The sequence below is a fragment of the Papaver somniferum genome, chromosome 1 (assembly GCF_003573695.1).
Source record: "Papaver somniferum cultivar HN1 chromosome 1, ASM357369v1, whole genome shotgun sequence".
NCBI lineage: Eukaryota > Viridiplantae > Streptophyta > Magnoliopsida > Ranunculales > Papaveraceae > Papaver > Papaver somniferum.
The window spans coordinates 186,936,876-186,947,953 of NC_039358.1; the positions used below are offsets into that span (position 1 = coordinate 186,936,876).

At 37.4% G+C, this 11,078-nt stretch overlaps 2 protein-coding genes across 3 annotated transcripts; both read left to right on the top strand.

Annotated features, from left to right (window-relative positions):
* The first annotated feature begins 250 nt into the window (after positions 1-250).
* On the top strand, positions 251-3,653 carry LOC113309999. Its single transcript, XM_026558537.1, has 6 exons — positions 251-486; positions 580-814; positions 974-1,097; positions 1,532-1,654; positions 2,216-2,420; positions 3,273-3,653. Exons 1-6 carry the CDS (start codon positions 385-387, stop codon positions 3,456-3,458), a joined length of 975 nt encoding a protein of 324 aa, XP_026414322.1. The 5' UTR covers positions 251-384; the 3' UTR covers positions 3,459-3,653.
* Positions 3,654-4,240: 587 nt separating this feature from the next.
* LOC113309985 lies at positions 4,241-9,917 on the top strand. Of its 2 annotated transcripts, XM_026558523.1 has the most exons (9): positions 4,241-5,435; positions 5,531-5,666; positions 5,779-5,859; positions 6,280-6,649; positions 6,831-6,943; positions 7,135-7,299; positions 7,422-7,561; positions 9,257-9,349; positions 9,462-9,917. In XM_026558523.1, the coding sequence occupies exons 1-9, from the start codon at positions 5,284-5,286 to the stop codon at positions 9,622-9,624; spliced, it is 1,413 nt and encodes a 470-aa protein (XP_026414308.1). In that variant the 5' UTR covers positions 4,241-5,283; the 3' UTR covers positions 9,625-9,917. The 2 variants fall into 2 exon arrangements, with proteins under 2 accessions (XP_026414308.1, XP_026414315.1); XM_026558530.1 differs by lacking the exons at positions 4,241-5,435; positions 5,531-5,666 and having other exon boundaries at positions 5,779-5,881.
* The last annotated feature ends 1,161 nt before the right edge of the window (positions 9,918-11,078 follow it).

The following is an 11,078-nucleotide window of genomic DNA, read 5'->3' on the forward strand; positions in this document are numbered from 1 at the left end:
CAGCAGATTCAGTAGCAAAGGAAGCAAGAATAAGAATACTACAACACTTTTCGAAACATATGCAACAATTAATCCACAAAAAAAATATCAGTTCTAATGTTTTCGAAGAAAATGAAATTGTAAAACTTTTGTATTATCTTGCTTAATTAATATATTCAAGTTTCTTATCAGAAAAAAGAAAAAAAAAAAGAAACAAACATTGATGTCTCGGGTGGAACGAGATCCACCCATCTGTAGGCTCGACCACAAACATCAAATGGTACGCGTGTATTCTACTTCTCTCTCTCTCATCGTCATCCTATACCTGGATCGAAAATGCAGTGCTTCTGCAATCTGACTGAAATCAGAGAGAGGGATTCATTCTCTGTCTATATGTTAACATAGATGGCAGCAACAGTAGTTCCATCAATATCAAGTAAACTTTCAACTTCATCATCATCAAAGCAACCAACAATCCTTAACTATCGTCCTGCCATCATCTTACCAGTTGAGTTCTTCTTCAGCATCATTTAAAATATTTTTTTTTCTTCCTCTTCTATTGTTTTTTTTTCTTACTCAAAATGTTGAACTGGAATGAAGGGACTTGGAAACAATTCAAGTGATTATGAAAAGTTACAGGTGACACTTAAACAAGTATACGGTGTTCCCTCTGCTGTACCTAAAGTCTCTCGACTTGATTGGCTTCGTAATGCTGCTGGTCTTATCGATCCCAATTATTGGCGTGGAACTCTTCGCCCCCGCCCTGTTCTGGATTGGTATCTAGAGAAAACTCATGAAGCTGTAAGCCAGGCTATGCTGCTTGCTCAAGAAGCAGGTCAGTAATGTTCAAAATTTAATCGTCTGTAATCAGATTGTTAATTGCTCAAAAATGTCGATTGCGATGGCTTTAATGAACATTTATCACAAGTAATGTTATTGTTTGATATCATATAATGAAACCAATGCCACTTATGAGTTATTCCATATATTGTAGATGGAGGTGGTGGGTGTGTGTCATTAGTTGGACATTCTGCTGGAGGATGGCTTGCTCGTCTCTACATGGAAGAATTCGGAACCTCCAATATTTCCTTACTGTTGACTCTTGGATCTCCTCTCTCGTATGTCCCTTAACTTCCTTTATACTGATTTCTTAGTAGTATTATGCATACATTATTTCAGGATTGCCCACAGCTGTGTAACTCTTAGACATGTTGATACTTCTTATCGAACTGTTTACAATGATCCACTTGCTTATCTGAAATGTCTTTCATTTTGTTTAACGGCTACATTGGTTTATTGTATATGGGTAAATATAATTCTCTTGTTGCATGTTTGGTTCAACATATTGGCTCCTACTCCTGGTAACAGTATTATCAAATAATAATCCAATTGCTGTAAATGTAATTCATTTACTTGAGAAATGATAATTTTACTCTCTTCTCTGCAGTTTCTTTCGAATTACAATTTGAACTTTGTTACCAATTTAAGAATTCGGTTCACGAGGTCCTGTCTACTTTTCAAAGACTTGACAACAGTTACAATTTGCTTTCAGTCCGCCTCCGAAGGATTCACCTGGAGTAATTGATCAAACTAGAGGCCTCTTAGATTATGTTGAAAGACATTGCGCACCAGCTGTTTATACTCCGGAGTTGAGATATGTATGTGTTGCAGGGAGGTAAAGTTAAAAAGTAAAATCCCGCTTTAATAAAATTCATAACTGTCTATGATGTCAGCAGATGGGTCTTTACTCTTTAGCATTAATGTTACTTTTATCTACATCACTTCCACATTTGTCAGTTTGATTTAGCTTCGTTGCTTAGCTCAACTACTTTGTGAAATGCATGGTCAGTGCACTTACGTTTTATTCCCTTTTGTTTCATCACCGTCACAACCCCATGCTGGTTCAAGCACATTAATTTATCCATTTCATTTCTTATAGAATTGTATAATACAGTATGTTCAATTACATACCAGGCTACAGTTTTTCTTGTCATTGTAATTATGAGTTGCTAAATCTAATCTGCATCCACCCCCACAAGTTGTTGCCTGGTGCTTGGATCTTCTTTACATGACTTGACTTTCCACTTTTTGTAGCTTATTTTTCTTTCTATCCAACATATCGCATGAAGCTTTAAAAGAACAAAAGCAAAACCAAAGTAACGGCCAGGGTTGTTGTGGCTTGTAAGGTTGGTTTCTCTTTGCATTCTAATTGTTCACTAAGGTCTCAATGTAACAGGTATATTCAAGGTGCTCGCTTCTTTGTCAACTCAAATGGAGACTCTAGTAACCCGATAGAAATTCCGACTGGAAGTGATTTACAGCAGTTCATGTCGGAGGACTCCGAGGAAGCGACCCTTCCGAATAAGACTACATCAACATCAATATCAATTGCTACCAAAACCAGCACTCGTTCCCGCATTGTCGGTCAAGGGTACAAACAGGTGACCATCCAAAAGTTTTTTGTTTCTTTACTTTTTTTCGTTCTACCATGAGCTCGTATTTCAATGTATGATATTTAACTTCTTTGTTCAAATGGCACCGTTTTACTCGTGGAAGTAAAACGATTACAACTGTGTCATAACTAACTGTATACTAACACATTATTAATAATCATAAAACGATGTTTGACACATCTTGTTGTATGCCCAGGTGCAAGCACCTGTCTGTGGTGTTGTTTCACATTATGGTTTACAACCATTGGTTTAGCATAAGCAAGGACGAGCTGTTATAGTTTTTTCTTGAGATGATAGCATCTAGAATTGTCCATGGTTTACAACCATTGGATTCACATGTACAAAGGTGTAGATGATGTACATGCACCTGAGAGTGCTAACTGGCAGTGTTGGTAACGATCTGGTAGGTTTTCATGCAGCCGTGACCAGAAATTAGGCATGCAGGCCAGTTTGTTCTCCTATGCTATCAAGTTAGCTGGCATTAGTTTTTAATTTAGAGTCTAAGACTGGCTTGTGTGAGTCTCACTAGTCTGACACGTCATGCTAATAAATATAAGCATATACCAGTAATTTCAACAGCAATGTTGATACAAAATGCAACCAACCAGAAAAATCGTAGCTGGACTCAGACCTCTGGTATATTTACAAGGAGAATTCCAAGTTTATGTTTCTTCGTATAGTTTTGCATTTCTATTTGGATCATTGCCATGTATCATTTCTGTTCTGGGTACAGCCTGCAACCTTCTGTATCCTGTTTCCACACGGGATGTACGAAATAATTCTATTATTGCATGCTCATGGTTTGGATGAAATAACAATGCGGTGTCCATAAGCATGCAGGTGTGTGGGAAAGCAGATGTTTGGGGTGATGGGGTGGTGCCTGAAGTTTCTGCCCATCTTGAAGGTGCCATGAACATTACCTTGGACGGAGTTTATCACTCACCAGTTGGTTCAGACGACACACAGAATCCCTGGTATGGCTCACCTGCTGTCGTAGAGAAATGGATACACCACCTGCTCACCTGATGGATAACACACCAAAACATGATTAATTTGTACTTTCTGTCATTAATCACAAAATCTAAGCTCAGGAGACGATTGAGATTGTGACGATAAACAGCTCCAAGGGTAATTTTTAGCACATGTAATAAGCGAGAATATAACAAGGATTCTATTAAATTTATCTCATGAATGTAGAGTCCAAACCAAATGACAAAATGTGTAATCCTCTGGTTCATTTGACTCACTAATCTAGTAATCTGAAGACTGGATACAGCACGTGCCAACATCCATGGACTATCACCGAAATTCCTTTGGGCCTGATATCATCCTATCCTAATAGTAAACTGAAGATTTTCTTCCCTGAAACATGGGATTGCTCAGGATATGATTTATACGAATATTAATTTATTCATCCCGAGCAACCGAGATGCATCTTTGTGGCTTTGGTGACTGAGATGTGCTAGGCTTGTGTCTAAAGTGTGTAAACGTGCTAGTCACATGGGCTAAGTACATCCCGCGCCAGCATGTGTGTCCTTTGTGCATAGTGCACGTGAAATGCTGCAAATGCCAAACATTGAGCGTGCTGGGCAATCCGAAAGAGGTAAGTGAGTCCAAATACAAAATGTGTAGATATAGCAGAAGGATGAGTTGGATTCCAAGAAAAATAAAAGAACGGATGATTGAAAGGAAAGAAAGGTTGATGGTTGTTGCTTGCTGCCGTCTGGTAGTCACAATCGTCAGTTTCGTCATTACGTATATATATATTTAATTATTTTATAAATTTGAATGGATGAACAAGAAAGAGGCAAGAAAGAGGCTATGATCGTACCTAACCTTATCCTCTTTCTTTCTTTCGTTCTTTCTTTTTGTTTTGTTTTTGTGTCTTGTTTAAGACGAAGACAAAGTAATCTATCAATCTACAGCCCAGAAGCAAGTCTACATACAAAAACATCCCTTTCACTTCCATCTATCCATCCAACCCCACTCGTGATTCAGCAAATTTTGCTAAAAATTAAAATCAATTTGAAGAAGAAGAAGAAGTATTTTACAGAGAACAGGTCCAGACCACAGGGAGGGAAGAGTCACGGAAATATCTTCTTCTTCTTCTTCTTTTTTAAGTGGAATTGACGCAAGCAAGCAGCAATAGCTCAACTGGTACACACAATAATACCCCCAATCAAATTCAAAACCCCCCCAGAACTTTAATTTTTTTTTTTTTTCTTTTTTTGTTTCTTGTGCATAATTTATTGCATTCATTCATCTATTTCCAAAGGGGAAGGAAGGAAAGATCGAAGAGTAATTTGTATTTAAGTACAAGTGCTAGCAATGAGTGACAACAAATCAGTACTATTTTTTTTTTCTTTTTCTTACATAAGCCTAAGTTATCATTCTCATGATTATGATGATTCAAGAGCTTATTTCATTCTTTCTCTATTGACTTCTTCTGCTTCTACTTCTTGTGTTGATTCTATCTATGTATGCCTTGTAGAACACTAATGGTTCAACTTGTTTTGACTAGTGGTATTTTTCTTGTGGTTCCTGCTATTAGCTTCTTGGGTTACAATATTATTCTCAGATTTTCATCATCATTGCCATCAAAGGCCATGGATGATGGCTTTGTCAACCAACATATAAACTCGCTGTTGTTGCCGTTGCCGTCATCATCATCATCGCCATCTTTTATTGTTAGTAATCTACAATCATACAATTCTCTTCAATTTACCAACACCCATGTTTTTGATTTGGTTACTAGATTGAAAAAACAACCTGCCGACATCATCACTCTCTCTGCTTTCCTTTAGTGAATTTCCCCGTCATTTTGAACCCCATCATTAAAATCATTGGTAACATGCTGCCTTTGTCATTCACCACTACCGTAATCACTTCCTCCTCCTCCGTTTGTCATCGTAATGTGCAAACAAATGCAGCTTCGGCGTTTATGGATATGACGGCTACTTCCTTAAGTGTTAGTCACTGTCACGGTGGTAGCTCACATATCAGGTAATACAAGCTAAATGATCTTTCCTTGTTGTGTTGCAATTTTATTTAAATAAGATGGCAAGTGCTAAAAGAGGAAAATTGATTTCGCTTGTTAGGTTGTCTGGATGTGGCTGGACTTATAATAACCGAAAGAGGAGTATGTATACAAGTTACTCTCCCCCATTGGCGTCTCTATCTGGTCGTCGCACACCGGCTAGTAAAGATCCAGTGCACTCCAATTTATATCTAGAGGTGTGTTTGTTTGTGGCTCTTTGTTGTAAAAACATTCATGCAGTCTACTCCGTGTTTAATCTTTGACGAATCTATCTGTCAACCTATTACTCAATAATGGATCAACAAGCAGGTTTTGGAGGACGCCAGGGAAAAGTTTACCCATGAGATCTCTCGCTGCTCCAATGACAAGGGATACCTTTCTCTTGCTAAGGTAATAGGATTCTTTCGCCAAGGTACTACTTCTTACTTAGTGTTTTAGTAGAGAAGAACTCACAATAGCATACTAGCGTATTCCTTTTTCCTTGAAAACATTCAGTTCAAACAATTAATCGTATTAAAGAGCGGAGCCAAATTAGCACACGTCACTATGAGTAACATCATGGATTAGATTTGTCGTAATTATCCAATGCCAGTTGTTCACCCTTACTGTATTATATCTTTAATCAATTGCCATTTCAATATCATTCTTCAAAAGTAAAAAATTGGTACTATTTTCCTCTGTGGGATTGTAATTTATGTCTTCTTGCGTTCTCCGTAACTCCTGCAGGTTCTTTTAATAGTGCTTCCATTTTAGCTACTTGGTGCTTATCTAAACCTATTTCCCCTTCATCTACTGTGTAAATTCTGGCAGGCTTTGCTATATGTTGCAGCTGAAGATGAAGCTTTCATGGCCATTAATCGAGAGATGGATTCAAATTCTATCCGAAGTGAACGGAGAGAAGATGGTTCGACATTCTTTAGACCTAAAGATGACTGGTCTGACTTGGAGACAATGCCTTTGGCTGGCAAAAGTATGTCTGAATGGTTGGCTGAGTTGGACAACATTGCCAAAGAAGTTGAAGCAGAACTAATTCCAAGAGATATAGGTTGTGATTTGATGGAAGTTATGGAGGCAGTGAATTTTGTACTTTTAGAGTACAGGGGATTCAGAAGGTTTCCTACCCTTGTTGATTCAAAATTTTCATATTTGCATACGGTATTAAGCTCTGGTCGTAGCAGTGGTAAGTTGAATTCCACAAAAGATTATCTCTCTTCTATGTGTGCCTTAGGCATCAAACATATGTATCTTATCTATGGTGTGTTATATTGACTCAGTTTTATTAAAGCATAATAACTCTTTCTAATCAACTCATGCACAGTACTTTTTGCCATCTAATACATCTTAATGTATCCAATTGACAGCCATATTGCTAAGCGTTATCTATATTGAAGTTTGCCGAAGAATTGGCGTGACAGTTATTGGATCTCGAGTTGGGGAAGAATTTTTGATATGGCCTCAAACAGAGAACCCTGAGGTGTGATAACATCCGAACTTGTTTTCTGATCAATGTTCTGTTCTGTAACTTCTGTTATATGTATCCGAAGTTGTATATGTGTATTGATACATTCATAGCAGTCGGCATCTTAATAATTAGATATTTCCTCCAGTAGCTTTTATCCTTCTATACCACATGGTGGTGTTAATCTTTTTTCCCTTCCCGCGCAGGAACTTTTCAAAGTGACATCAGGGAATAGCTTGTTTTCTCTAGTTAATGGAAGGTGCGTAGAGGATCCAAGCTCAAAGGCTTCCGACTTGAAAAGTAAATCACTTTTGGGACTTGATATTGCAACTGACAAAGATATCGTTGGGATTGCATTGGCTAATTTGATTGTAAGCTGGCTATCTTATCCTTGTAGCGACCACTTCCTCCGCACCTTATTTTGTTTATGTTCATATTTTTCTTGTTCTGGTGCTTAATTCTTCCTCTTCGTTATCCTCTTCCCTCTCCGCAGAGACTTCACTGGAAACGTGCTTCAAGGATGAACCATGGTTTAATGCTGACTTCTCCACTCAGACGCATTGGAGAGGCAAATGAAATTTTTAAAATGTTTGATGATTCCAAGCACCCTTTATTGCGCCCTCTTGAGTTAAGGTAGTTTTCTTGCGAACTCTCCTATTCTGTTTGTGGACTTTTTGGCTTCTCCACTTCAAGTCATCTGTGTAATGCATTGAATGACTGATTGCATTTTTGTGAAACATCATCTTTTTATTTTTAGACTTGTAGAACCGTCCAAATTGACATTTTCCTACTGAATAGGAATTAGATTTCCTTTATTCCTTCCCTCAAAGAATTGTATATGAATGGTGCTTAACCAGAGTGGTCGTTACATGTATAGAGGTTATATTAATAAGGCAACAACTATATCTCTAATAAATAAGTGCCACTGCCACATTGAGAAGAACATACTTTGCTACTTTCTTTCAAAGCTAGATACTTGATCGCTTAACCGTTTGCAGCTAGCGTCAATTCTATCTTTTTAGGCGAGACAATCCATTACCCTTCCAAATCAAGTGTCATCGCGTTCATTTGTGTTTTGACTATTACCTAAGGTAGGAAATTTGCACCAGGGTCCTAATAAGAGCTAGTGTAAAGTGATCACTCTATATGCCGTTAGGTGTCTCACCAGTCTTTGTTAGATCCATCTACCTTCTTTATGCACCACGTTATACCTTTCTATGCAAATTCACAGTTTTACAGTAATTGGTTTTGATTATGGTATTGTAGCAGATTCTCTTTTGGTTTAGGTTCATGTATCCGGTGTAACATTAATAACTTGTTAGAGTCTACAGGCCCACCTACTTATACACCCTGGTTTCTTTATTTTTTGAGATGTTAAAAAGGAATTGGTTGTTTTTATCAATGGTTACAAGTCTGTTTTGGAGTTTTAAGAATGTGAACTTTAGCTTTGTGGAGCGCAAGTTAACATATATGTGGATTCAAAAGCTTTTAAATTAAACCCTATACAAACCTATTACTAGGTCCTTGTGTTACTTCCCCAACTACGAATGATACTCAATCTACAGTCTGATTGGCAGCCAGGTGACTTTTTGTGGTTCCCAACTGGTCTTCCTCGTTCTACAACAGCAATGCATGTGTGAGCAACGTAGGGCCTGTATTTGAGGCTTGCTAGATTTTAAATGATAAATTAGTGTTGGCTCTTCGCAAGTGTTCTCGGCTTTTGGTTAGTTTCACTATTTTAAATCAAGTTATAAAATTTAAATAATTTTTAAAGTTCCCAAGTTGTTTCCTAAATTTTAATAAAACTCAGAGCTATCAAATATATTCCGGGTTTCAATATTAGTGCGCATTATCACAAATCAGTATTTCTTATCATATCTTTGCAGACTCCAATACACGGTTTATCAGGTTATATATTTAAGTAGCCTAGCCTGTTTCTTAACCTAATTTTCCCATCTTTAGGACGACTTCAAGAGGGTAATATCAAGTGGGTATTTCCTGTAGACTTCATTTTCATTTTTTACTTGTAAGTTCTTTGGTTATATTTTCATTTTTCATTTTCGTCACGTAATTTGATAATTGTTGTCCATGTAATCCTATTCCTAAATCCAGTAATTCTCTCGCTTCCCTTTTTCCTTGGTACTGTAACTGCCTCACAAATTGTATTTTTGAAAAGAGCATTAACTTTGGGGTTTGATTCTCTAATCTTAAAAATCCAAATTATTTTGTGTAAACATTAGAATGCAGAATTTTTTTAGTTTGCTCAGGCAGGGTAGGAAAGCCTGTGGTTACTTATGTATTGGTGTTTTGTGCTTTCCTTTTTTTTAGGTTGGCTATCATGGCATCTGAAAGATTGTTGCTTCTCCAACCACATAATTGGGCATTAAGGAGAGACCATGGCATGCTCTTATTCTACAGCAGGTAAAGACGGTTACAACTTAAACAGGACGATGATGCTAACTACATAGTTATTCGTAACGCACACAGTGAATCCTGTTGTATGCCTGAATCCGTTTTGGTCACCCTAATGCAGGAAATATGCGGAAGCTGTCCAAGAGCTTAGCATTTGCATGGCGTTTGCACCTGTAGAAGAGGTAGAAGTTCTGGAGCCATTTGTTGAGAAATTGCACTTGTTACGAATTGAATCTTCTTGGAAGTCTTTGGAACACAACGGTGGTCGGTTGACAGTTCCTTGATTTCATATTGTTTCTTTTCTTTTCAGTCTTGTTGTACAAGAGGATTTGTTCCTTGAATCTAATTTTCGGTCATTATGTAGAAAAAAGTTGAGTTCTGTGTAAGATCTTTAGTATTGCCAACAGCTTGGAGCTCAGGGCACTAAGATCTTTAGTACTGCCAACAGCTTGGAGCCTAGGGCACTAGATCTTCTTTTCTTAAATGGCATCAATATCTTGGGTACTATTGATATGTTTGGACTCGCAACTACTTTTTTTTTTGATGCAAAAAAATATTAAACCAGCATATTAAATGACTTCTTAATTATCTTCATTTCTTCACTTACTAGCTCAGCTATTTCTATGGAAATATTACTAGCAAAATCAAAGGAAGACTTAAAAGTTCTAGCTTTGTTGGCTATTACATGAGCCACATTGTTTGCCGTTCTTTTTACATGATTAACACTAAAGGAAGAAAAATCCGATAACAACTGCTTTATTTCATCTACATGACTCTGGTTCATCCAGTGAACTACAGAGTTAGCTTTGCTGGTGGAACTAGTAACATTTATACAGTCTGCTTCAAAAAGTAAGTTGCTGAACTGAAGATTGAGTTATTTGGCCCACAGGATTGCATGTTTCATGGTCAAACATTCTGACTGCTCTGGATCTACTCCTCCATGGTAGTACCTGCCTCTGATCCCTTTGGCTGATCCTGCAGAGTCACGAATAATTAGACCTATTCCAATCTCCTTTGTATTATGATCGAAAGAAGCATCTATGTTTATTTTCAAATGACTAGCTGGTGGAGGAGTCCACTGCTGTGGTTGCATGTTATTTTTACCCTTAAGATATTGTGTTTCTTCTTTTAGACAAAAGTCAACAAGGTTTCTAATCTCATGACAGGCAAACCATAAACTAATTTTCTTATTATGAAACACTGTAATGCATCTATTCTTCCATATCTGCCAGGCTGTGCACATTAAAATAGTCTTCCATCTCAGGTTATGATCATCTGTATCAGAGTCTGAGAACCAACTAGAAACACTAATCTGTTGACTATGTAAACTATGCACATTAATATTCATTCCTAGCCAAATTGCTTTCGCATAGTCATATTCAATTAAGAGATGTTGTAGAGTTTCCTCTTGTGATTCACATAAAGGGCATACCGCGCTTATGTTTCTCTTGTAAAGACTAATCTTTTCCCTTGTTGAAACAATATTTCTTAGACATTTCCACAGGAATAATTTAATCTTATGCGGGGATCTAGTTTTCCACAAATTTTTCCATATGCTATTTGAGATTGAGTTCTGGTTTCCTGGTTGACTATTGGAATTAGCCGACAGGACTTTGTATGCTGACTTAACTGAGAAATCTCCAGTTCTATTTGGCTCCCAAATCATTCTATCTTTTCCTTGCTGAGGTAAGTACATACTAAGGATCAACTGCGATATTTGGCTTGGGAAAACTTTTTT

Coding starts and splice junctions, on each gene's coding strand:
- LOC113309999 (XM_026558537.1), top strand. CDS start 385: ATGGCAGCAACAGTAGTTCCATCAATATCAAGTAAACTTTCAACTTCA. Junction 1,098..1,531: donor ACTCTTGGATCTCCTCTCTC/GTATGTCCCTTA, acceptor ATTTGCTTTCAG/TCCGCCTCCGAAGGATTCAC. Junction 1,655..2,215: donor TATGTATGTGTTGCAGGGAG/GTAAAGTTAAAA, acceptor TCAATGTAACAG/GTATATTCAAGGTGCTCGCT.
- LOC113309985 (XM_026558523.1), top strand. CDS start 5,284: ATGCTGCCTTTGTCATTCACCACTACCGTAATCACTTCCTCCTCCTCC. Junction 5,667..5,778: donor ACTCCAATTTATATCTAGAG/GTGTGTTTGTTT, acceptor ATCAACAAGCAG/GTTTTGGAGGACGCCAGGGA. Junction 5,860..6,279: donor GATACCTTTCTCTTGCTAAG/GTAATAGGATTC, acceptor AAATTCTGGCAG/GCTTTGCTATATGTTGCAGC.